At 43.9% G+C, this 27071-nt stretch overlaps 1 protein-coding gene across 1 annotated transcript in view; it reads right to left on the bottom strand.

Moving 5' to 3' along the window:
* PCLO (piccolo presynaptic cytomatrix protein) overlaps nt 1-27071 on the bottom strand; it is a 515291-nt gene that overhangs the window by 239764 nt on the left and 248456 nt on the right. The window contains exons 5-6 of the mRNA XM_026648937.1: nt 15980-21125; nt 13597-15611 (exon numbers count right to left, since the gene is read on the bottom strand). Coding sequence (XP_026504722.1) covers nt 13597-15611; nt 15980-21125 — 7161 coding nt within the window. The remainder of the gene's footprint in view (nt 1-13596; nt 15612-15979; nt 21126-27071) is intronic.

The raw sequence follows: 27071 nt of genomic DNA, 5'->3' as shown, positions 1-27071 counted from the left end.
AGTCAGGGCAGGGGGCTGGGTGTGTGTGAGAGGGTGCAGGGGTCAGGGGGCTGGGTATGTGTGAGGGGGGTGCAGGAGTCAGGGCAGGGGCCTGGGCGTGTGAGGGGGGTGCAGGAGTCAGGGCAGGGGGCTGGGGAGGTGTGAGGGGATGTAGGGGTCAGGGCAGGGGGCTGGGTGTGTGTCTGGGGGGTGCAGGAGTCAGGGCAGGGGTTGGGTATGTGTGGGGGGGGTGCAGGGGTCAGGGTGGGCAGGGGGCTGGGTGTGTGTGTGGGGTGTAGGAGTCAGGGCAGGGGGCTGGGTGTATGTGAGGGGGGTGCAGGGGTCAGGGTGGGCAGGTGGCTGCGGGTGTGTGAGGGGGGTTCAGGGGTCAGGGTGGGAGAGGGCTGTGGGCTGGGGTCGTGGGGGTGCTCACGGCAGGGGGCTGGATTTCATCCCCTTCCCCAAGGCCCCGCCCCTGCCTCTTCACCTCCTCCTCCCCGGAGCAGCGAGCATGCTGAGGCTCCGCTCCTCGTCCTCCCTCCTACTGGCAAGCAGCTGATCCAGCTGATCGGCGGCAGGGAAGGGGGGGGGAGGGAACGTAGCACGCTGGGGAAGGAGGCGGGGGAGGAGCGTGGCTGCCGGCAGAGCCTGCCCTGCTGCAGCAGGAGCCGGCAGCACTAAGCTTCTGCCCCCGGGGGGCGGGGCGGAGAAGAGCAGGCTGGGCCGGGGCTCCTTTGGACCATGGGCCCGGCACCATGGTAAATCCGGTACTGTTAAGAACTAGGGAGCTGTAGTTGGACCTACGCTTGAGTTGGCCAAGTTTTCATACATATTTTATATATAGATAGATGCAGATATAGTAGAATGGTTTCCTGAAAAATACGAGTGCCAGACCCTGTAGTCTCAATCAGTTCCCACTGATTTTACTGGGCTTTTTGCTTAAGGGAGGATTAAAGGCCTGAACTGCTGTGTGCCCTCAACTCATATTGACTTTATTGAGAATTGAAGGTCCTCTGCTCACATTTTGAAGGGCTGGTTCCAAACAAAGGACTGCAGTATGTGGTCCAATTAAAATTTTCCCAAGCATTTCCACAAACCTGTGATTCATCAGAAATTTTAGAAATTATTGTGCTAGCTGTTCTTTTCCAATCTAAAGAAATACTTGGTTTTTGTTTTGTTTTTTTTTTCAAAATATCAGCTCATTCTTACTAGTCAGGCATCTCTGTTTGAAAGCACTCAACTAAACTTAACTCCCTGCAAAAGCTCTCACTTTCCTGCAAGAGCGCTCGCCCTGTGCTAACCCTGCCTGAGACATCACTTCACCAATACTCAGATTTCAGCATACAGGGCCCAGTCTTACAGAGTGCTATATGGCTCTTGATAAGCGCCAAAAATTTCCATTGATTTCTATAATTTCTATAGGAATTGAGGGTGCTTAGCACCTCTCAGGAGGCAGTGAATGTGTTTCAAAATCAGGCTCAAAATGTGATTGTACTTTGATAAGAGACTGTATTAAAATAGCATCTCCCTACTCAACAGATCTGTCCTTTTGTGCACACTCAAAAATGATATGTGCCTACATTAGCGACAAAATAAATTGTACTGTTTTTTACTCCTGACCCATGCTGCAGAGTTAACACAGCAAAGAGAGAATGACCTGGATTCTATTCCTTCTTGTGCATGCATCAACAGAATTGTTTATTAAAATGCAATCACTTACACATGTGAAGGCAATGTGCTTACACATGTATAATTGAAGTTATAATTTACCCGCAGAATCTTTATTATTGATAGTGATGTGTGAAAAATAAAGAACCGAGCTTGACTCTCAGATCTGTGGTTGAGTTTGATGGGCTGGTAGTTCGGGGGGGGGGGAGAAAAAACACATAATTTTAACTTGTAAACTGAAGTTATCTTACCTAGAAACCATTGAGAAGCAATAAAAGAGTGAATCCCACAAATACACTTTCACAAAGTCACTTTTCTGAGCAGAACTCCTACCCAGTCTCCACTAAGCTTTAATCATGATTGCAGAGTATCCAAACAAATTAAAAATTAAGTATAGAAAAGACCTGTGCAACCAGCTAACCTTTGCTCTACTAGTTTAGGAGTCTTCATTAACATTTCCTACTGCTAAAGAGGCTTCCACCATTTCCTTTGGGAGAATACTCCACAATCAGCTGGGTGTTGCAGTTTCTTTTACAACACTGCAGGAGAATGTGTTGGTCTTTGTTGTACTCTTGCCCTTTCTTTAATTGGGAACCTCCTTATCGGAAAACACAGACTTGGAGTGATTCGTTATACTCCAATGATAGTAATGTAAATTATGACATTTAATATGTCAGGCAGTTACAGAAGACAATAAAATTTGATGTTCAAAGAAAAGATAGTCATACAAACTGTTAATGGATTGGATTCATCAGTGTAATTGATAAACACAAAATATACTTAATCTATGTAAAATGAGGTACTGTATACCATAAATATGTGGTGAAATGGAAACACACCATGAACTAAATCTATCCCTGGTATAATTCTATTGGAGTCAGCAGGTCAGATTATGATTATGTAAATAGGAGAAATTCCACTGAACTCAATGGATTTGTGCCTGTTACGTGTACAAAATTTGGCCCAGATTCTGTCTACAGAAACCACACACACACACAAAGGGCATGCTCATATATAGGGAGTGGTCATCATATTTAGATATTATTGTCTAATACACCAGGAAAGCTATATTTCTGGGAACATCATCGCAGCATCCGCTGTTAAGCCTTTATATATCCCTAAGAGTATAGACATTTATATAGCTGGGAATAACAACTAGAGTTTAGGTCTCAATTGAAACTGTTAAAAATGTATCTACAAAAATCCACAAAAAGGTCCCCATTTTCCCAGTAATTTAGCACAGGTTTTGAATATTCAAATTAGAAATATAAATAATATATACATATATGTAACATTGTAGGCGGTCACTTAATACTGATAATGCAGATTTTTAAATCATAAAAATCCTATGGATATTTTGGAGTTACTTGGGAAAGATGGTTGCCTCAAGGTTACACTAAATCTAAATTTTGGCTTCTATTGCATTCTTGTACTGTCTTTAATTACATGATCACATACTGTATTTTCCATAGCACCTCTACATCATTCAATACACAGGATGAATGGTGGTCAGAGAATGGTGGGCACAGCTATTCAATATTCAATCTTTTTATCCTCATCATTCAATGTGTGGTCCCATGCATTATTTATTCCACACCACCCAATCATTGTACTGCACAGAGAATTATTAATGTCCTCCTGGGCTTTTCTATTGCACTCACCTCAAACTAGCATAATTCTTTATGAACATTAATGTATTTATCTTCATAATACCCCTGAGAGGTGAGATGGTATTATTATTCATTTTACTCATGGGGAATGAAGGCACAGCATTTAAAGACAAAATTGTTTAAAAATGTCAACTGATTTTGGGTGTCCAATCTGAGAAACCGAGGCCCTAATTTCCCAGAGAGTCTAGCATTTGGTAGCACTTTATTTGTTCAATAACAGCTCCCATTGGCCTCATTTGCAGTGGTGAGGGCTCAGCACATTGGCAAATCAGACCCCAAATGTCTCAGGTTGGGTACCCAGAAAAAAGAGGTACATGCAATTAGTGGCCAACAGTGAATTTTTTAACTTATGTGACTTGCCCAGCATCACACAGGAACTTTGTGGCAGTGGAAGTGATAAAATCCAAATTATCCAGGGCAGCCTTCAGCTTCCTCGAGTGTGAGACTATCCTGTTTCTTCCAGTAGTGCCCAGCCTCATTCAGCACATACCTTCTAACTTCTGCCACAGATGAAGCAAGGGTCCTGAAGATTCCAGCCTCATTCACTGCACAACCCCAATTCATCCCCAGAGCACAGTCCATTCTGTCCACTGAGTGAGGCAGAAGTCCTATGTAAAAATAGTATGTGACCATTTAACACTATATCCTAATGCATGTGTGCAAGATGTTGAATTAAGGTAGAGATTTTTAGTGCAATTTCCTGTTTAAAAAACAAAACAAAAAAACTTTACATTTGAAAAAAAAAAAAAGCTCAAACATCTCAACAGGTGGAACCATACTGACCACCTACATGGGTCATCAGCAGGATTGGGATCATCCACCATGCAGGCTCTCTTCCACTTGAACTAATAAGCAATTGAATGTGGATGTGGGGGATGGAGACACAAATTTTGCAAGTGGGTTTCTCAGCTATTTTCTAGAACACAAAGACCCAGAAATAATGGGTTAAATTCCAGGTTCTCTAACGGTTATAGCACGTAAAACGGTGGCTTCCCTGTGGGCTGGACAGCCAGGGGCTAAGCCAACTCTGATTGCATGATGAGTCCCACCTGAGGTGATCTCAGAGTCAAGGGTAGCAGGCAACTGCAGGAAGCTGCAGAATATGCCAGGGGTGAGTGGGTGGTTGAGTGTAACTGAGACTGTCAGGCTTCCTGCCTCTAACAGGAAGCAGAAGAAAGCTCTCCACAGAGGGAGGCCTGGGAGAGACCCCTGCCCAAGACTGACAGACAGAGCCTCAGGGGTCTACACAACAGTAGCTTTCAGTATCTCTTCTACTTCTTACTCTGCTAGGGAAAGCCTAGTCTTATAAGTGCCCATCAGTGCATCCTTTCCTGATCACAGTGTAGTTCTCTGATTCCCTCTGATCCTGCTCCCTCTCCCCTCAGGAGCCAGCTGATGACCCATCAAATTCAACACCCCCTACCCGCCAAATGAGTAGTCCAGGTGGAGATACCATCCAGCAGTCCAAGCCTCTGTGTCTCTGTGCACCCTGCAGCATGTGTTCTTTTGGGCTTCAGCCAACATTATACCCTATCATACAATTTCACTAAACACACTTATCCTATAGCACAGTGTTTCTCAAACTGGGGTCGCCGCTTGTGTAGGGAAAGCCCCTGGCAGGCCGGGCCGGTTTGTTTACCTGCCCCGTCCGCAGGTCCGGCCGATCGCGGCTCCCACTGGCTGCGGTTCGCTGCTGCAGGCCAATGGGAGCTGCTGGAAGCAGTGGCCAGTAAGTCCCTCGGCCAGCAGCTCTCATTGGCCTGGAGCAACGAACCACGGCCAGTGGGAGCCGCGATCGGCCGGACCTGCGGATGTGGCAGGTAAACAAACCGGCCCGTCCAGCCAGGGGCTTTCCCTGCACAAGCGGCGACCCCAGTTTGAGAAACACTGCTATAGCAACTCATATCACAGCATTTCAAGGTAACATAGTCACTTCTCCTTAGGGCCAAATGTCTTATTTCAAAGGAGTTAAGGGCCACAATCAATTCTTTGGGGGCAGATACTCTGTTCTATTCTGCATTGCAAAGGGGAACAGTTATGGAAATGATGCAGGAATCACTTGCTAATTTCTGTGGCTTCTGTTATGCTAGAGGTCAAATTAATGACAATAATGGTCCCTTCTGACCTTAAAATCTATAGTTAAGCAATGTAGACATGTAACAGGGTGCTGGCCAGGAGGTCCTGAGGCAGGCCCCTGTTAGCCCAGCTCCAATTCAGAAGTATTAATTGGGGCTGGCTGGGTATGCCACACCTAATTGGTGGAACAGAAGCACCTGCAGGCCTTATTAACCAGGGGGCTATATAAAGCTGGCAGGCTGGAAGGAGGTGGGGGGTGGGATGGATGGACGAACGAATGGAAGGAAGAGCAAGGAAAGGGAGGAGCCACAGCCTGTGCATCCCTGCTGGCTAGAGAAGCTAGCCGTCCCCCCGGTTGCTGGTTTACAACTGTCTGTAAATACAAGGTGGTGGGAGCTGACACTGTTAATAAAAAAGCACTGATGATTGCAGTTCATAGAATCATAGAATATCAGGGTTGGAAGGGACCTCAAGAGGTCATCTAGTCCAACACCCTGCTCAAAGCAGGACCAATTCCCAACTAAATCATCCCAGCCAGGGCTTTGTCAAGCCGGGCCTTAAAAACCTCCAAGGAAGGAGACTCCACCACCTCCCTAGGTAAAGCATTCCAGTGCTTCACCACCCTCCTAGTGAAATAGTGTTTCCTAATATCCAACCTGGACCTCCCCCACTGCAACTTGAGACCATTGCTCCTTGTTCTGTCATCTGCCACCACTGAGAACAGCCGAGCTCCATCCTCTTTGGAACCCCCCTTCAGGTAGTTGAAGGCTGCTATCAAATCCCCCCTCATTCTTCTCTTCTGGAGACTAAACAATCCCAGTTCCCTCAGCCTCTCCTCATAAGTCATGTTAAAGAAGGTCTCTGGCTGATTTGTGCGAGGGCGAGCGAAGGGCCTCGTTACAAGACATAAGAACAAATGGATATAAATTGGCCATCAACAGATTAGATGAAAGTTTCTAACCACCAGAGGAGTGAAGTTCTGGAACAGCCTTCCAAGCGGAGCAGTGGTGTCAAAAAACCTAACTGGTTTCAAGACTGAGCTTGATAAGTTTATCGAGTTATGATGAGACATGCAACTGCTAGCAGCAAATATCTCCAACAGCTGGTGATGGGACACTAGATGCAGAGGCCTCTGAGTTATTACTGAGAATTCTTTCCTGGGTGTCTGGCTGGTGGGTCTTGCCCCCAGGTCAGATTGGCAGAGACCTGGGGGGGAGGGGCGGGACGCGTTTGCCTTTCTCTGCATCATGGGGCATGGGTCACTTGCAGGTTTAAATGAGTGTAAATGGTGGATTCTCTGTAACTTTAAGTCTTTAAATCATGATTTGAGGACCTCAGTAACTCAGCCAGAGGTTATGGGTCTCTTACAGGAGTGGATGGGTGAGGTTCTGTAGCCTACAATGTGCAGAAGGTCAGACTAGATGATCATGATGGTCCCTTCTGGCCTTAAAGTCTATGCACCCATGAGAACTGGAAGTGTCTCACTCCCTATAGGGAGCATGTAAGGGTTGGAAAGTGGAAGTAGGCAGATTGCACTGTGCTCCAGATATTCCCAACTGATGTGTGATTCATGGGGAGGCTGGTTTAGCCTGTCCTGGGACCAGGGCCAGGGTGGGTGATAGGGCTGAGGTGAGATTCAGGGAGAGATGTAACTGGTTGCTGGTTCTCAACTTCTTCTCTTTTTACCTGGCTATGCAGAGGAGTGGAGCCATTCTTAGCAAAATGCTCATTTAGGCTCTCACACCCAACAGGAAAGCAAGCAGTGGAGCAGTCAAAGCTACTCTCCTCCCTCTCATGTGATGAGGGAGGTGGCCAGCGTGGGGGCTGCTGAGCCTGTGCAGCAGGGAAAGGACAACAGATGCCCAGCGTGTCTTCATTTTACATCTGGGACTCCTGGGGAAACTAGGAGGCAGTCAGAGATGCTGTGTGATCTCTGTTGCTCAGGAATCACGTTTTATTTATAATGAAATACAGATTTCCTTCTTCAGCCTTGAGGGCCAAATTTTAGAGCCTCAAGGGCCACACATGGCTCTTGGATTACAGGTTCGACAGCACTGCCTTAGTCATGTAGTTACTTTAACATATTTTCTTCCAGCAGGTGAAAAAGATATTTGCAAAATCAAGATAATGTTCTATTAGGAAACATGTGTTCTGCTAAAGCTAAATGTCAGGAAATAAACTGCTGCAAAACCTAAATGATGGAGAGACTCATTTTTGCTTGTTTCAGTTTGGGTGTAAAAGCCTTTTGCATAGGTATAGTCTGTTCCCACTACTGACGACATCTCAGTTTGAAACACACATCATGTAGCCTACAGAGAGACATCTCTGGCAAAACAGACTTTAAAGAGAGCACCCATATAAACCTGGTCAATGACTAGACACAGGGTATGTCTACACTACAAAAAAACCCTGTGGCAGTGAGTCTCTGACTCGGGTTCATGCGATGGGGCTAAAAATAGCAGTGTGAATGTTCCCGATCAGGCTGAAGCTGGAGCTCTGAGACCCACTCCCCTCACTAGGTCTCAGAACTTGAGCTCCAGTCCAAGCGGAATGTCTACACTGCTGTTTTGAGCCATGTAACTTAAGCCCGAGTCAGTCGACCCAGACTCTGAGACTCACTGCCATGGGGTTTTTTTTGCACTGTAGACACACCCACAGACAGACACGCACATACACACATGTAGCTTGCAGAATGCAATGAAAGATCACTTCTAATTTACCATCTCCTGATTTTCCTTTTAGCTCTGCCGTTTTCCCTGCTGCACATCAGGACTCAGACCAAGTTTTGTTGTGCATATAAATTCTTTGAGCTAAGGTGTTTTGAGAGACGACTCTGACTCCCTTCTCCTGTACCCTTTAAATAAGGGCATTCTCTCAGTACCCCTCACGTAACACACTCCTGTGTGCATTTATTATTAATTATTATTATTATTTGCATTATTGCAGCACCTAAGAGCCCTTGTCATGGACAAGGACCCCATTGTGCTAGGTGCTGTACAAACACAGAACAAAAACATAGCCCAGGTCCCCAAAAAGCTTCTGTTACAAGCAAAATATGTCAGCTTGCATGTTTAAATTAGGATAAACTTGAAGTGGTACAGTACTTAAATCCAAGTGCAGCGGGATCCATGATACGTTAGCTTAACATAACACAAACTGGCAGCTAAGGAATTGTGGCAATATGTGTATGCTAACTTGCAGGAGGGCCCTTTGAGTATGAAAGATAACTACAGTTTTTACACCAATGAAAGAAGCATTGGGAAAACAATAATTCCTCCCTGTGCTTCTGAGATGTTAAAGCCCTAGGGCTAGATCCTCAGCTGGTATCAATCAGCTTAGCTCCACTGGAGTTTTTATTTGTCTAGGCCTTCTTGAACCAAACTCTGCCTAGTGTATCATTTATATCACAAACAGCCAGGGCCACTCCTCCTCCCCAGCACCTCCTGATCCAAAACTGTGCAAGGAAGATGCCCTCTCTGGGGATATCAGCACCTAACCCCCTACTTCCAGCCACATGGTCTTGGGGAAACAAACCGCAGGGAGGAGCCAGCCAAAGACTGAAGCTGAAAGAGTAGCTGCAGGAGCTGCTTAAGCAGAGACGTTCAGATGCTGATGATGTCATCAGGTCGCTTTCTGTAGTTTTCACGCTGGACATTCTCTTCCCTGTGCTGATTGGCTGCTGCTCCAATTCTGCTACCCCTTCCATCTTGCTAATCTCCACCTAACATAACCCCACCAAAGGGATTTAAGTAACAAAATAAAATAAAATAACATGGAACTAACATGATGTTTGGCATCATCACATTGTTCACTCTGCTGGTGTGTTCTACCCTTCTCCCACCCTGTGTATGCTGGGTCTATTTAGACTGTAAGCTCTTTGGGGCAGGGACAGTCTACTTCCATATGGCTGCTTATATGTATTGCCTAGCACAATGGGGCCCTATTCTCAGTTGGCATCTAGGCACTAAAGTAATAGACATGATAAATATTAATTAAAAATAACATACTCCATATCCATTAATTCACACTGTATATTTTCAAACTCTAATATTTAACACCCTTTTAGAGACAAACTTCATTATTCAGGTTACACACAACTTTTTACGAAGTGCATAAGACCCACATTCCTCTTTATACAAATTGATAAATCAATGCCAACTGTATCTATTTATAGAAATAAATGTGCCTTGTTCTGCATACTCAATAATAGTTCTCTGTATTCCCTGTGAGCCTAATCTAATCATTCCTATTAAGGAGACTATCCAAAGCCAGCTGTGATTAGAATATGCAACATTCTGCTGTGAAGCCTCTGTTAATAATACAATGTAATTTCTACAGCTTCCCACTCCGTGGAGGTGCTTGGAGAGGGGCACAACAGCAACTTTCATGCAATAAAAACAAAATGCAATAAAACACCCTCATATAACTAGGGGCATCTAACAAGACAAAAGGGGAGATGGAAAGCATGTATATAAGGGGCCAACAGTGCTTATTCAAGATCATGTTGGAGGAGGGAGGAGCTTAAAGGTGATGTTTGAATGTGATACGAGACTGATTGAGGACAGATGTGAAGGGGAGGACAAGAGCCACTCTCCCCAGCACAGGACAGCGGGCAGCACAGCACCCATAATAGCGAAAGAATAATCCTCTGACAATTCAGAGCTAGATTATGGCTTAATTAAACTGCAGCTGTGAGTTGGGGGGTGTCCTGTCCCATGAGCTCCAGAGATGCATTGTCCTTCCTGCTCCAAGCCTATAGGGGAAGTGAAATCTGCTCCTTCCTTTGCTCCCCGTAGTGTGCTGGTTCCACTTCAGGAGACGATGTGGGGGCAGGAGGGTTGGGTAGGTGGATAAAAGGGGAGGCAGTGCCATGAGCACACCACTTTTCTTCCCCCTTTTCAGAGTCCTTCAGGGAGTGCACAGGGAACACTTGTTATTCTGTTATTGTTACACCTACATGGAAACATGGTAAGTGACCACCCTGGCTTAACCAGGAGACCTTCAATGACCTGAAATTAAAAAAAAAAACAGCCATACAAAAGTGGAAATTAGGTCAAATTATGAAGGATGAATATATAAAAACAACAACAACACAAGCACGCAGGGACAAAATTAGGAAGGCCAAGGCAAAAAAATGAGATTAAACTGGCTAGGGACATAAAGGGTAACATGAAAACATTTTAGAAATACAGAAGCAAGAGAAGACTAAGGACATGGTAGGCCCATTACTCAATGAGGAGGGCAAGACAATAACAGAAAACGTAGCAATGGCCGAAGTGTTAAATGCCTTCTTTGTTTCCGTTTTCACCAAAAAAGTTAGCAGTGATTGGATTACTAACATAGTGAACATCAGTGTAAATGTGATATGTTCTGAGGCTTAAATAGGAAAAGAACAAGTTAAGAATTACACAAGTTAGATTCTTCAAGTGGGCAGGATGTGATGAAATGTATCCTAGAAGACTTAAAAAATTGGTTGAAGAGTTCTCTGAGACATTAGTGATTATCTCTGAGACGTCATGGAGGACAAGAAAGATCCAAGAGGACTGGAAAAGTGATAATATAGTACCTAGCCATAAAAAAGGGAAATGAGGACAACACAGGGAATTATAGACCAGTCAGCTTAACCTCGGCACCCAGAAAGATAACAGAACAAATCACTGGACAATCAATTTGTAAGCATCTAGAAGAAAATAAGGTGGTAAATAAAAGTCAACATGGATGTGATTTAAGTAGATGTGATATATCTCAACTTCAGTAAGGCTTTTGATACTGTCTCACATGACCTTCTCATAAACAAACTAGAGAAATATAGCCTAGAGGAGCCTACTATAAGGTGGGTGCACAACCGGTTAGAAAAGCGAACTTAGACAGTTATCAATGATTCACAGTCAAGATGGAAAGGTATATTGAGCTGGATCCCATGGGATCTATCCTGGCTATGGTTCTATTCAATATATTCATGAATGATTTGGATAATGGCGTAGAGAGTACACTTATAAAGTTTGTGGACAATACCAAGCTGGGAGGGGTTGCAAGTGCTTTGTAGGATAGGATTAGAATTCAAAATGATCTGGACAAACTGGAGAAATGGTCTGCAATAAATAGAATGCAATTCAATCAGCATAAATGCAAAGTACTACACTTAGAAAGGAATAATCAACTGCACAAATACAAAATTGGAACTGACTGCCTAGGAAGCCGTACTGCAGAAGAGTTCTGGGGATTATCATGGATCACAAACTAAATATGAGTCAACAATGTAATACTGTTGCAAAAAAGGGCAAACTTCTTTCTGGGATGAATTAGCGGAAGTGTTGTAAGCAATACACAAGAAGTAATTCTTCCACTCTACTCAGCACTGATAAAGCCTCAACTGGAGTACGTTGTCCAGTTCTGGGTGCCACACTTCGGGAAAGATACTGACAAATTGGAGATAGTCCAGAGGAGAGCAACAAAAATGTTTAAAGGTCTAGAAAATATGACCTGTGAGGAAAGATTGAAAAACAAATGGATTTGTTTAGTCTGGAGAAGGAGGGACATGATAACAGTCTTCAAGTATGTAAAAGGGTGATAAATTGTCCTTCTTAATCACTGAGGGCAGGACAAGAAGTAATGGGCTTAAATTGCAGCAACGGAGAGTTAGGTTAGACATTAGGCAAAACTTCCTAACTGTAAGGGTAGTTAAGCACGGAACAAATTACTTAGGGAGGTTTAGATTTGCTGTCATTGGAGATTTTTAAGAACAGGTTAGACGAACATCTGTCAGGGATGATCTAGATTATACTCAGTCCTGCTTCAGTGCAGGGGACTGGACTAGATGCCTGGTCAAAGTCCCTTCCAGTCCTACATTTCTATGATTCTGTGTTGGTGCAGGAGTCGCACACAATCTGGACCCTGGAGGGTGGGAGTAGATAGCCTGAAATTGGAAAACATGACACACATGCAAACATAGAGGCAGGAGAGAAACACTCATTATTCCACCCCATGCCATATCCTGGAACCACTCACACGTCCAAACATAGTTAACACAGAAGAAAAACACAGAATATTAATAGAGAAACCAGAGTGAGGTCTCCCACTGGCCTTTTACGACTAAACAACAGCACATTCAAATGAACAAAGGGAACACCCACACACAAATGGAACAATTGGGAATATACTAAATGATGCAAAGAGTCCTGTGGCACTTTATAGACTAACAGACGTATTGGAGCATGAGCTTTTGTGGGTGAATACCCACTTTGTGGCTCCATGCATCCGACGAAGTGGGTATTCACCCACGAAAGCTCATGCTCCAATACGTCTGTTAGTCTATAAGGTGCCACAGGACTCTTTGCTCCTTTTACAGATCCAGACTAACACGGCTACCCCTTTGATACTTGATACTAAATGATGACTCTCTCCTCCTTCTCAAATAATAAAAAGAATACAGGCTTGATTCTCAGCCAGCGGCATGTTTCATTTCCCAGGGAATGCTCCACAAATTATACACTGATTTCCTGGGGTGGGAATGTCTCTTGTTATTTCAAATTGACCCCCATGGACAATAAGAAGCAGCACTGAACATACAGGTGACTCCCACCTACTTCTCCTTATCCAGAAAGATGGTAGCTGTGATATGAGACTTCTAGGAATGGGGAGTGGTCAAACAAGTACAAATTGAGAGAACAAGGAGAATCCTTACTTAACTGAGAACTCCAGGGAGAAATTCTCCTTCCCTTTTCCAATGGGGACAAAAAGGATAGTTCAACCAGCCACAAGTAAGTCTGGGGTTATTGGTACCTTGAAAGGCACATGCATTCAGCACCTTAGTGTATCTGCATTCCACACTATAGCATAGGAACTTGGTGGGGAAAAAAGGATCCTTGTTAGAATGCATGTGAATGTAGTTCACTGAAAAAAATGTTGGTAGTAACCTTAGCATCCAAAATTGTAAGTACCCGCTTAGTTTTAGGTGATACCATGGTGTGTCTTTTAATACCTCATTGAGAAAATAATGTGGGTCTCTCTTCATTTTCCAAAACAAGCAATGAAACAAATAATCATCGCAACAAGCTTCTGACACATCATGGTACTTTTTCAGCATGGTGTATAAACAATTTTTGTGAACAGATCCTGTTAATGACGAAACATCCCTCATGTTGCATAAAAAGTGAACCTCACAGTTTTGATGTTAAAGAAAGAAAAAACAAACAATTCTTACCACAAATCCCTCAGTGTACTGAAACTGAGATCTGGAAGTGTCTTCTGCTGTTGGACTCAAGGGCTTAGGATCCGACATAGAGCGCTGCATCATCTTTGCAGATTTTGGGCTCGGTGGAGGACCCTTGGCAATATCAGCATGTAGCATTTTCTGAGGGCTGATGTCATCAGTGATGGATTTTTCATAGGGTACAAAGGCAGATTCTATAACTTTGCTCGGTGAAACAGGTGAAATGGGTGAATATAGAACTTTGGGAGATTTAGGCGGGGAAGGGACTACCTGTAGTGTGGAATCTGCACGAAGATGGGATGAATAGCCTATTTCTAATGGTGTTGGACGCTTTTTATCTTTCTGTGGAGATGTGGCTGTCAAGTACTGGGGACTCTGTGTATCTGAGTCTGTTTCTGTTTGACATCCCAAACTTTCTCCTTTGTATGTCTTCTCTGGAGCTGAAATATGTTTAATGATTTCAACTTTAGCATCCAGCCTGGCCCTTATTGAAGGTGTTCTTATTGTCCCTACAGGTTCTGTCTGTACAGAGATCTCTGCCACTGTCTGAACTGCAATGCTAGACACTTTGGAAAATGGCTTAGCCTTGTCTACCTCAGTGGTACCCTCGTTATATTTCCCAACACGAGACTTTCTTCTTGATCTGTTAGAAAGATCCCATTCATCTTGATCTTCATCATCTGTCTGAACACTTGTGTCAACGCTCTTCTTAGTTCTCCTTCTCCTGTTTGTGTAACTTCTGTCTGCACCATCTTCATCATCGGTTTGTACTCCACTGTCCACTATTTTTTTAAAACAACTGGGCTCTTTTTCCAGAGTCTCATCAAGCTTGTCATACTGACCACGCAATTTTGGCATGGAGCTCCTCTTTTTCAGTTGTTTCTCCTCTCTCATATCCATGTCCTTAAGAGACATTTCTGAAACAGAGCTTAGCATACCAGGCCTAGATATATATTGGGTAATACCATCTGACTGAACTGTGTACCATGTTTGGCTTTGTGGAATTTCAATGCCCAGCACAGTGGAAGCTGTGGTGGCTGGGTCATCGCTAGTCCAAAACTGGCCATTTTCTGTAGCAGCATATTGCCCTTCCAGAAGGGCTTGGTCTGTGCTTGTTTGTGGAGAGACAGTTCCAGAAGGGTCATAATTATACTGATATATCTGGCGAATTTTTTGCTCTTCCAGCTGCTGATGAAGCTGCTGTTGAAGTTGTTGAAATTGTTCAAGCTGTAATTGCTGCTGGGCTAAGGTTTCCTGCCTCATCATGAATTGAGCTTGTCGCTCCTCTTCTTGCTGAAATAAGAGATGGTGTTTCATGGATTGCAACTCCTCAAGTTTTTTTTGGACCATTAACTTTTCTTGTTCTCTAAACCTTTGGATTTCCTGACGTTCCCACTCTAGTTCCTCTGCAAAGCGCTGCTGCTTAAGTTTCTCAAGCTCAAGCAGTTCACGCTGCAAGTCAAGCTGCTGCTGTTTGTCTTCTTCAGGGGCAATGAGAAGTGCAACGTCATCTTCAAGTACATCTGTAAAAGCTTCAGAAGCTATAGTTAAAGCAGGCATCAGGTTAGTTGGCTCAGTGGTAATAGTTTCTATAGTGCCAGGTTGCAACCCTGTGTCAATATCAATGCCAGTAACTGCATTGTCTTTTTCAGCTGCCACTGTTGTCAAGAAACTGTATGATCTTGGAAGTGGCTGATTCTGTTGCAAGGTTGATAATGAGGACACTGAGTCAATTGTTTGGACAGCAGATAAATCTCTGACAGTTGTACTGAAAATAGAACCAGGCTGTGTAGTTATGGCAAATGTGGCTGGGATCGGAGTTGCAACCGAGGAATAAACGACACCATTAGAGGATCTTAACACACTTCCAAAACCATACTGGGATCCCAGAGATGGTACTATTCTTGCTTGGGAATACTGTGGTGCACTAATTCCGATGCCTGAAATCACCTGCCGAGTCTCTGGATAAGGACCAGTGGTCTTGCTTGAGTAATCCATTACCTCACCTGAAATTATAGGGCAGAGTTATAGTCCAGTCCCCAAAAAGAATGCTGCTTTGTGGATTCTGAAAGCCATCCCATCTTGATGAATTAAACAGGGGTGGGGAACTGCATGCAAATCTTCAGGTTAATGATCTACTTTAGACGTGAAGAAAAAAGCATTGCTGAACATGCAGGCACATGCAGGACCTCTGTGCAAAACACATATGTAAAATGAAGAAATAAAATACATGTGTAATCCAGAATAATTTGTCACACTGTCCAACAGAAAACATAACAACAGGAGGAAAAATAAAAAAAAAATTATCCTGATATGAGATGAGGAACACCACAATTATATTTCAAAGAAAGATCTGCTGCTGTTTCATACTGACCTGTAGTGACTCTTCCAGAAGTTAGATCTACTGCTGCATCTGTTGCCCCAACTCGATAATCAAAGCTATTCTTGCTTTTGTACACAAAAAGACCAGCTTCTGATAAATTAGTGTCAGACATGGATGGTTTCATACCTCCAAATCCTCTGTACCCATATGGCCCTGAGCGATCATACTGATAATGGTCATCTCTGTAACCAAACCGATCTTCAGGCAGTGTGGTTGGAGGCTGCTGTGCTGTACAGCTACTGCCAAATGGTAATTTATAAACCACATCACAACAAACAGCTCTTCTCCCTGCAGTCAGATCAACAGGCTTTTCATCTTCTTCTATTACACTGGTGACAACTCCTGAAGTAACTTCATCCACTGTCACCACTGTTCTGTGGGATTTTGTGGTGCTAAGGTCAACTGCTCCACTCTCTATTAGCTCCTGGGATGTGGAAACATCAGTCCAACCATTTGTCATACCAACAGGAGGTACAGTAACAGGCACTGCAGTAGCCCATGACACTGCATGTGTTGAAGTACCCAGGGATAAATTTATTGGCACTTCATCTCTACCTGCAGAGAATGCCTGGCTGCCTGTTACTCTGTATGCAGGCTCAAAATGTTTTGATGTTGTCAGCTGCAGTGGTGTTGTCATTGCATGCCCCAGATCTACAAGGCTCTCTGTACTTGATGTGTAACTTACAGTAGCTGTGCAGGTCATTATTGTTACTGTTTCTGAGACTAGTGCTAGAGAGGGTTCTGCAGCTGACACAGTGCTAAGATTTATGATAGCTGGTTGGACTGCACTTACTGGCCGCCCATATATATCGCTTGCCATAGTTTGTCTTCTCACATCCATGGGAACAGCAGACAGATCCATACAGCTGTCTGTCATTTCAATATCCATTTTATCCATTTTAGTTAAAGTACGAAGGTCAATAACATCACCAAACAGATGGAATCTTCCATTCTCTCTACACCGGGGTTGCTCACCTATTTGTGTTGGCTCTGGAGGTATAGTAATGGAGACATTACCTAAACCAACAGTGGGAACTGAGCTTTTAACCACAGACACTGTGGTCTTGGTCACCTCTGTTGTTATTAACTGTGTTACCGAACTAGGGACTGTTTCAAAAGTTGATTGTGCTGTGACAGGAACAGTGGCAAGTGTTTGCAAAGCACCTGAAACATACATGCTGTGATCTCCCATACTTTGAATCTCCATGGCTTTCATAGATGGAATAAACAGAGGCTGCACATTTTGGGGAAGCTGTTCCTTAGAGGATGACCCGAAAGGCCAACTGGTAATAGCTTGACTAGTTATAGACTCTGTGGGAGTTCCAGGTTCAGATGGCAATGTGATAACAACATAGGTTTCCTGTGAGGGTTTGGTCAGCCTTGGGGAAGATTTATTAGAGTGTGGAGACAAAGGAGATGTAGGGGATGTCAACTTGCACTCTGCTGAAGAGACCAAATTCAAAGTCATACTTTTCAATGACAAACCTGTTGGTTTTGACTGACCTGTTGGTTTTGGCTGTTTCTCTGCTGGCTGATGAGCAGCTGTTGGGAGCTGAGGAACTGCTGGCTTAGGAGCAATTGGAGGCTTAGTTACCTCAACGGGCCTGTGACTGAACACAAGCCCTGCTGGAATTAAGGATGGCTTGGGTGGCACAGGAGGTGGTGTCGGGGTGTATATTTTTGGGGCAGATGCCACGTTGTTCTTTAACACCTCTGTGGCCTCTATGGCTACAACACTAGTAAATGAAGGTGCCACTGCAGGAGTTGTTGTCACTGGAGTCTTAACCTGTGGCTTCTTTTTGGGATAAATAGCTGGCTTTGGTGGAGTAGGTGGGGGTAATGGTAGAGGAGGTGGAGGTGGTGGAGGTGGAGGAGGAGGGGGTGGAGGTGGTGGAGATGGTTGGGTTGAAGAATCCAAAGGAGAGCTTCTAAAAAATGAGAATACTTTGGATGTTACAGTAGGAACTGAAGAAGCAATAGATGGTAATGCAGATACAGTGCTGGTCTTAGTTGTAACATGGGTAGTCGATACAGAGGATGTGACTGGGGCTGGCTCTGATGTTACACACACAAGAGGTAGGTCAGATGCTGCCTCAGCCAAGTTAATCCTTGTCATGTCAAACTCAGCTCCTTTGTGTACATCCTCAGAAAGTACTTTAGCAATACCAGCATCAGCTGTACTTTTAATTTTTCTGGCTGTGTCTTTTTCTGGTTTGGGTGAATCAAAGGTAGTGGAGTCAGAAGTATATTGCTTGGGTTTTATAGCCATAGTTGTGAAGACAGAAGGTGCATCTTCAGGCAAAGAAATTACACCACGATCCACACTTGCTATATCTGTGGATACAACTGTCTTTTTAGGGAGAACAGTAACAGGTTCATAGGGTGTGCTTATTTCAGAATATTCTTTTGTGAAACTTAAGGGAACTTGAACTATTGTGCCAATACCTTCAGGATGTACTAATTTACCTACAACATCTGCTATGTCTACATAACCTGCAGTTGTGCTATCTATTCCAGTAATAGGTGATGAGCTATCAGTGGTACAAATTGAAGATGTAGATGATGTAAGAGAAGGTGTATCGTAAGGTAAAACTGATGTCGCACTTTCTGATGCCTCAGAGAAGGTCAACATTGACGTTTCGTGAGAAATGATTTCCTGAACTTCTCTGGCATAATCTGTTAGGTATTCATCTTCTATTTCTTCTGTAGTAAAGTGCTGAGTTATTTTAACATCTGGAATAGAAAGCACTGTGCTGCTGACTGAAGCTGTATCTGAAACTGTCAGAGGAGCACTTGAAGCTAAAGATTCACCATCCCCTATATCTCCAACTATAAATACGTTTGTATCTGGCACAGGAATTAAATCAGATGTTGGCTGAGTTGGACTGGAGCCTGGCGTTAGCTGCATTCTTTGTCGTTTCATAAGCTCCTCATAAGCAGCATCTGCATCTAACAACTGCTTTTCCTCAGCGGTGGAAGTTACAACACTGTCAAGTACAACTATCTCATGACTTTCTGGTATAATGTAAGAACTAGACACAATGTCTTCTTGAGGCACAATTGAATGCAAAGGCTCTACACTGTAATAGTCTCTCTGTCGATCTACAATTTTCTGCATAGTTTCTTCATAAATCTGATCTGGAGGTTTTATTTTTTTCTCTCTTCCTCTCTGCTGAATAAATTCACTACTTTCATCTTGTCTCATTACAAGATTAGCATCAATAGTTCCATTATATGTGTCCTCTACTAAAGATTCATAAATATAATCTTCTATTAACATGCCACCATATAAAGAGTCTTTTTCAAACACTTCTTTTTCATTTGCACTTTGAAATAGTTTGGATTTATGGGATTTGTGCATCATTTCCTCATATACCTCTTCAGCACTTTTTAATGTTTTTTGGCTACTTTCTTCTTTTAGGACCCCAACAGGTTGTTCATCTGTTGGAGAATATAAAGAGACAGCTGTAGGCAACTTATAAACCTTTTGCACTTCTATTATTTTTTCTGGACTGATTTCAAATCCTTCAGGATCTGACTCAATACTTGGTGAATATTCAGAACAGGAAGATCGGTGCAGCTCCTCCATTTCTGCTGCCTGTCGTAACTCTTCTGTTGGAGATGCATCTTCAATAGGAGAAAGATTACTTGGTGGGGTCTTTGGACGTTCCCGTCTTCTCTGTGCTCTTAGTTCATCTTTGTCTTTCTTAGATTTTTTGCTAGAACTCTTTCTTTGCTGCTGTTCTAATTCACGTTGTTTCTCTTGTTCCTTTAGCAGCTCTTCTTCCTCCCTTAGCTCCTCTTCTTCTGAAGAGTCTTCAATGGTGGGAAGAAGAGGACCGTGTGACCGGTGTCTGGCTTTGCGCTGCTGTTTGCCTTCTCCTCCCATTTTTTTGTGACTAGGACTGCTGTCACTATCTTCATCGAGAGATGACACAGATGTGGGAGATGTACCTGGAGTAAAACTGGAGGCATGCAAACTAGAAGACCCTTCTCCCCTGGATCTATCTTCTGGTGAATCTGTAAGACTCTCCATCTCTAGCTCTGGCTCTTCATCAAAATATAAGCTACCCTTCTGTGGTTCAGATTCCTCAGAATATGTATTTGTTATTGTGCTGTTGAGTTCTATTGTTTTGAAACGTCTAAGGCCTCCACCTCCTCCAGTTACAGTGAGTTCTTCACTGTCTTGACTTTTGGTTTCCCTATATTTTGGTTCTGGGCTTTCATCAAAAGTTTCATCATCATCATCATCATCATCATCGTGCCATGAGTGACGTCTTCCAGCATCCTCATCATAGCTTGTGCTACTTTTCCGCATCATCCTTCTATGTTTTCCAGCTGTCCCTTTAGCTTTGACTTTCACTTCTTCCTTCTTTTGGCTTTCAATTACACTGATTTCTTTAAGCTGGTTCCTAATGAATTCATCATCTTCAGAAGCTGAGGCATCTTCGTCAGCACTCATTTCTATAATCTGTTTTCGAATGAAGTCTTCATCATCACCTGATCCTAGACTGTCTTCTCGTTTGTACTCATCGCTACTTGAAGAGCCAACACTAGTTCGTCTTTTTCTTCTTGGGACAGGTGAATTTTCACTCTCACTACTGTCTTCTACAGAATCATAGCGTTGCCTTCTTGTTGATATATCATCTACTGCATCCGTCTTTTCCTTATAGTCTTTCTGAGTCGGAACACTTTGTTTTCCATCTTCTTCAAGACCTTCTTCATCTTCTTCTTGAATGTCTTCCAGATCCTCCTCATCTGAACTGTAAGGTTCTGGAGTCATTGGCAAAGGCTTTGTTCTATGCGGATCTTTTGTCTGTTCGCCATATATACCATAAAGATCTTTGGTCTTCCCAGACTCTTCCTCAGCAAGTGTACTTGCCTGAGCTTCCAAAATTGATAGAACGGTACTTTCCAACTTGGCAAGATCTGAGGGGCTTGAAGGACTGCCTTCTTGCGAAAAAGTATCTTTTTTAGAAAGTTCCTTGAGTAAATCTTTTTCATCACTGGGGATAAGACTTGGAATTTCACCAAGTGAACTTGATATCCCATCAGAAGAATACCCAGTGTCACTCAGACCTTGTGGACTTCTCTGTTGCTGAGAGATTGACGTGTCTGATTTGTCAACCTCCTGCTCCTAGAAAATAAATATGTATATATATATCAATTCTTAATGTCGCCAGGCAATTACATACAAGGCTTTTTCTCAAAGAAGAGTTAATGTCCCTAATGAAACATTATGATAAGTATTTTAAACCAGAAGATCAAACCATAAATTAATGAAACACTAATTTTAGTAGGCAAAGCTCTTAAAACATCTAAAAAAAGATCCTCAAATTATGAGGCTTTTTCAATTTAATCTAATTATGCTTTGCATGACAGTTCACACAGGCAACTGATTTAATCATGTTAGGCGCTTAATGATCTTTTATTTTTAAACATAAATAAATACTGTAGTCCTCTATCTTTCAGAACACTTTCTAATTATAGTCTGTTGCACAGTAGTAGATGATCAATGCAAGGTTTTGATGGGTTTAGTTTAAATGTGGTTTTTTAGTCACCTAGGATACAAAGCTGACTAAGGGTACGTCTACACTACGAGATTAATTCGAATTTAGATAATTCGAATTTGGGAAACAGATTGTATAAATTCGATTGTGCGCGGCCACACTAAGCACATTAATTCGGTTTTTAACCACATTAATTCGGTGGTGTGCGGCCACACTACCCCATTAATTTTAACCACATTAATTCGGTGGTGTGCGGCCACACTACCCCTAATTCGAATTAACAAAATCGATTTTGGTGCTACTCCGCTCGTCGGGGTGGAGTACAGAAATCGATTTTAAGCGCCCTTTAATTCGAAGTAACTGGCTCCGTTGTGTGGACGGGTTAAGGATTAATTCGGATTAACGCAGCTAAATCCGAATTAAAGTCGTAGTGTAGACCAGGCCTAAGTAGTTGTAGATATAGTAGAACAGGGATTGCTATATCGCAGCCTGCAGCATTTCTGGCATCTACTGCCTCCTTTCCCAATGTAATCTCCCGTCCCCAAGAATAACCTCACCTGCCAGGATGATGGGCCTTTGGTTTCTGCCTCCCAGTGCTGAACTCTCTAGGATGAAGCAGAATGCATGAAATACTGAAGTGAGTGAATGGGATCTGGAACACCACAGAATCTACTGCATGGCAGAGTGCACAAAAATTCAACTGGGAGGAATTTTCCCAGTGCCTAGGTATAGAAGCAGATGGGCTCTAAGTTCCTTGGTAATGTAGGTAGTTGCTGCTGCTAGAAAAGTGGAGTCATAAGGAGAAAAACAGGAAGGTCAGCCAGTGATCTGAAGAGAAGAGAAAAAAGCCTACGAGGCAGACACACCTAACTGAAAACCAAAACCAACCCAATCTTCCCAGCAGTGCTAGCCTTCCTTATCACTAGTTAAAAGTCCCTGACTACCCTCCTAACTTCCAGAACTTTCCATACATGACCAAGTGCTTCTAGCCGCCTTTCAAGGTGACAAAACCACCCATCCATCTCTTCTGGCAATACCTTCACCCCAAGGATACTCCTGTTTTTGAATGAGACTTATCCCCCAAACTGTCTCACAGCTGCCAAACATTCCTACACCTCCTAGCGACAAGGGCCCCCCATCCAGCTAATAAAATATCTTATCCTCCCCTAAATGACAGGTACCCATACTGCCTCCTAGCTGACAACATATCCCACTTTCACTGACAAGTGTCCCTGCCTCCACTGGCATATTGAAAGCCATTATCCAAAAGCCTCCTGCCCCCCATGCCATGACAAGTTCACTACGCAGGTTTATGCCTTCAGTAAATAACTAAGCAATATTCGGCACCAATATTGGCCATCCCTGGACTGTAGCAAATGACTGATTTGAAGCTTTGTTTTGTCTACTTATTTTATCAGAAAAAAGTTGTTTTTAATGGAAACTTATTGTGAAGCAAATCTGTTACTGAAATGGGGTGAACAGTTACTTTTACTATTATACTTATATATACCTTCAGGTCTTTTAAATTATAGAGAGTTTATTTGCAATTCCATTTAAAAAAACCCTTGTAGAAAAATATTTCTTATTGCCAATTATTAGAGTTTTGAAGATTAATCAGGGTGAGATTTTAAAAATAATTATGATTTATATTCAAAGCACCTTACCATTGTGCTGGATGTGTTGTGTGTGTATAGACACACTGTGCTAAAACAACTACCCTCTTCATACTGTATATTAATTAATGTTATATTAATACATTGGTATCAGTCTCAGCTACATTGGAATGCTTTACCGTACACTTTGCAAAATTAGGTATTAACCTTTGAATAGACGAGAGCTCTTTTTACCAATACCGTGTGCCCAAATATCTGATATCAGGACCAATGCCATTGTATTTGCTAAGGCATGCGCCACGAGAAGTACTCACTTCTTTTGACAATTCTGGTGGTAACCCTGACACTAAAATGCTATTGAGAGTTAATCTATTGGACTCCAAACATTTTTTGTTCAATAACAATTAGGAAATCAGTATGACCCAGGACACCATTTATCTCTCCTTACTCAGAGAAAACTACCCTGGAAATCAACAACATCACATCTAATCTTCATATAAGGGCCACACTAAAATATAACCTTTAAAAAACAAAACAAAACAGGTTTGCCTGTTTTCTTTCCTTTTGCCAACAAAGCAAGCATTTAAAGGAAATTTTTCAGAGCATGTCTATGTCTTATTTTAGTCACTTGAACTTTTCCATGAGGTTTTCACATCTAAGGTACACCTCTACCCCGATATAATGCAACCTGATATAACACGAATTCGGATATAACGCGGTAAACCAGCGCTCCGGGGGGGCGGGGCTGCACGCTCTGGCAGATCAAAGCAAGTTCGATATAACACGGTTTCACCTATAACGCGGTAAGATTTTTTGGCTCCCGAGGACAGCGTTATATCGAGGTAGAGGTGTATATCTGGACTTGGAGCTGGGTGTGTGATTCCTATCTCAAGGAGACATACTCGCCAGGGCGCTGATTGAGCTACCATGCTAAAAATAGAGTGTAGCTGCAGCAGTATGAGCTGCAGGATGGGCCAGCCACCCTCAGTACGTGCTTAGGGTCTCTCGTGGGCTTGTACTTGGGGCAGCTATGCCTCCTGCCACTCACACTACTGCGGTTAGATTCTGTTTTTAGCTCTCTAATGTGATGAGAACTAGCATGAGTATGTCTCCTTGACACCCCAGCTCAAAGTGTAGACGTAACCCTAAAACTTTATACTCATTCAAGATCTATCTGTAATTATTTATTTATTTTAGCTTTTATAAGATGGAGCCTTTCATGGATAAATTTGATGAGCTACTAAATTAAAACATCGATCAAATTAAAATCATGATCAAACAGACTCCTAGGGCTTGACTGCCTCACTGGGTCCCATTGGTGAAAGCCAATGGAGCCTGGGCTGTAGGTTCCTGGCTGTGGAAAATCCTCCCAGAAGAGACAGTCACCTCTGTTTTGCTGTGGTCTGGAGCCAGCAGGCATAGACCAGACAGGATGAGTGGTCAGGGCAGGGCCATCCCTAGCCATTTTGGTGCCAGACACAGCCCCGCCCTCGCCCCCCCCCGCGGCAGGCCTCCGTGTGTGTGTTGGGGGGTATCTGGCCCCAGGCCTCCGCGGGGAGGCAGGAGCAGGCTTGGAGGGCAGGGGGTAACCGCCCCCCAGCATGAGCTGGCGGAGGTGAGCAGGTTGGGGCCAGGTCGCTCCACTTCCTGCCGACCGGTGAGTGCAGGGCAGGCCAAACCCCGCACTCACAGGGTAGAGCAACCCGGCCCCAGCCCACTCTGCTCTGCTCCCCCGGCGCCCAGCCTTGTGACTTGTGGGGCAGGGAGGAACCGCCCCCCAGCACTCACCGGCGGCACAGCTGGGAGCCAGCGGAGCAGAGTGGGCTGGGGCCGGGTCGGTGAGTGCAGGGTCAGGCCTGCCCTGCGGCAGTCCTCAGGGGAAGGGCTGAAGTGGGGGCGGGGATGGGGTGGAGTAGGGGCAGGAAGAGGCGGGGCTGGGGTGGGGGCCATAGGGAAGAGGCAGCGCAGGGGCCGGAGCAGCATGCAGCTGCGTAGGGCACCAGGAAATTTGGTGCTCCAAATTTCCTGGTGCCCTACGCAGCTGCGTACTTTGCGTATGGGTAGGGACAGCCCTGGGTCAGGGCAGCCAGGAGATGAACCGATTCAGGCACATCCCCCTCTAGCTGCTGCTGACAGGGCTATCTATGGAGTCCAAACTGTAATTTATCCCCTGCTATCCCCTGACAGAACAGGCTAAGAGAGCTAGAGGTAGTTCTACTGCCTGTCGTTCCAGCGTTGAACACTGCCAGCCCAAGCTCTTCTGTGCCCTTTGGTCCCTTGCCTAGAAACAGCCTCTCTTGTAATCACTGAATAACAAATGAGATGACAGCTTATAAACATTTAGTCTCTAATCCGCAATGAGCGTTCTTACTGCACTCTCTGCATAGAGCTCCCCTTGCTACCAGAGGGAGCTCTACTCATGGAATTGTGTAGTCCGTAATAGGGGCCTGCATTGTGCAGGAGTTCCACATTGCACAACTGGGGAGCAGAATTTGCTCTAAAATATTAACGTGCTTCTATTAGCTATAACCGGGGTCAGCAACCTTTCAGAAGCGGTGTGCCGAGTCTTCATTTATTCACTCTAATTTAAGGTTTCGCGTGCCAGTAATACATTTTAAGGTTTTTAGAAGGTGTCTTTCTATAAGTCTATAATATATAACTAAACTATTGCTGTATGTAAAGTAAATAAGGTTTTAAAAATGTTTAAGAAGCTTCATTTAAAATTAAATTGAAATGCAGAGCCCCCCGGACCAGTGGCCAGGACCCGGGCAGTGTGAGTGCCACTGAAAATCAGCTTGCGTGCCACCTTTGGCATGTGTGCCATAGGTTGCCTACCCCTGAGCTATAAGAATATATGTAATGAGCTTTTTAAAAATCCACTATGGGAGGAGAAAAATTTACAATAATTTATTTTACGCCTTACGCCCATGTGTATAGTTGCATGTCTGGTGATACACATCATGCAAATATAATAAGACACATCATAGTGTTTTGAGGCAACATACATCTAATTTACCTGTGATGTATCATTGCATGCCTTATATCACTTCTTACATTCAAGGCAATTATAACTGTAGAACAACTTGTTTTGATGAATGATGCTATTTGAAGGAAAATACAGTGCGCGTGAGGGCTATGTTGGTGGGATGGTGAAATTACTGCTACCACTGTCAGAGAACAACATTAGGGGCCTGAAGTTGATGGCAAACATATAACTGCTTCACTGTCAAAACTAGGAGGGACTCAGGTTCATACAGTCAAGTTCAGCAGGCTTTCCGGAATGGTGTACAAACCTACAGGGCCTTCTTTCTGTAAGCTTGCCAATTTAAACCCTGCTCCAATTCCCACCTAACTCAATGGTAATGTCTTTCTATTGGCAGAGGACAAGATTATTTTTCCATGAAGTTGGACTGGCCTGCTAGAGAGGCTACATTTGAAGTTTTCATTTTCATTCCTATGAAAATTAAAAATGTGTTGGAGGTACCTATATTACAGCAATTAAACCCTCTGTTTAAAGCTCTAAATCACTACAGCCTTAGAGGCAGGTGTGGCCTAACAGCTGCAGCAGTTGACTGGGACTCAGGAGACCTGGGTTCTCTCCTTGGTTCTGCCACTCACCTGCTAGACAGTCTTGAGGAAGTCACTTTACCTGTCTGTTAACTAGCAGGGCCAGTGCTACCATTTAGGCAAACTAGGCGGTTGCCTAGGGCGCCAAGATTTGGGATCACCAAAAAGCAGTGCCCCCAATTTTTTTTTTACAGCGTTCTTACACCCCCCTCCCCGAGCGCGCAGTCGCCGCTCCACTTCCCCCTCCTCCCAGGCTTGCAGCGCCAATCAGCTGTTTGGCGCCGCAAGCCTGGGAGGGGAGGAGAATTAGAGCGGGGGTGGCGTGCTGGGGAGGAGGCGGAGCAGAGGTGAGCTGGGGTGGGGAGCTGCCGCACGGCTCCCCGGGCCAGGGGG

Source organism: Terrapene carolina, unplaced genomic scaffold (genome assembly GCF_002925995.2).
Source record: "Terrapene carolina triunguis isolate 2854851 unplaced genomic scaffold, T_m_triunguis-2.0 Scaffold68, whole genome shotgun sequence".
NCBI classification, from domain to species: Eukaryota; Metazoa; Chordata; order Testudines; family Emydidae; genus Terrapene; species Terrapene triunguis.
This window is presented reverse-complemented; position numbering and strand designations above follow the sequence as displayed.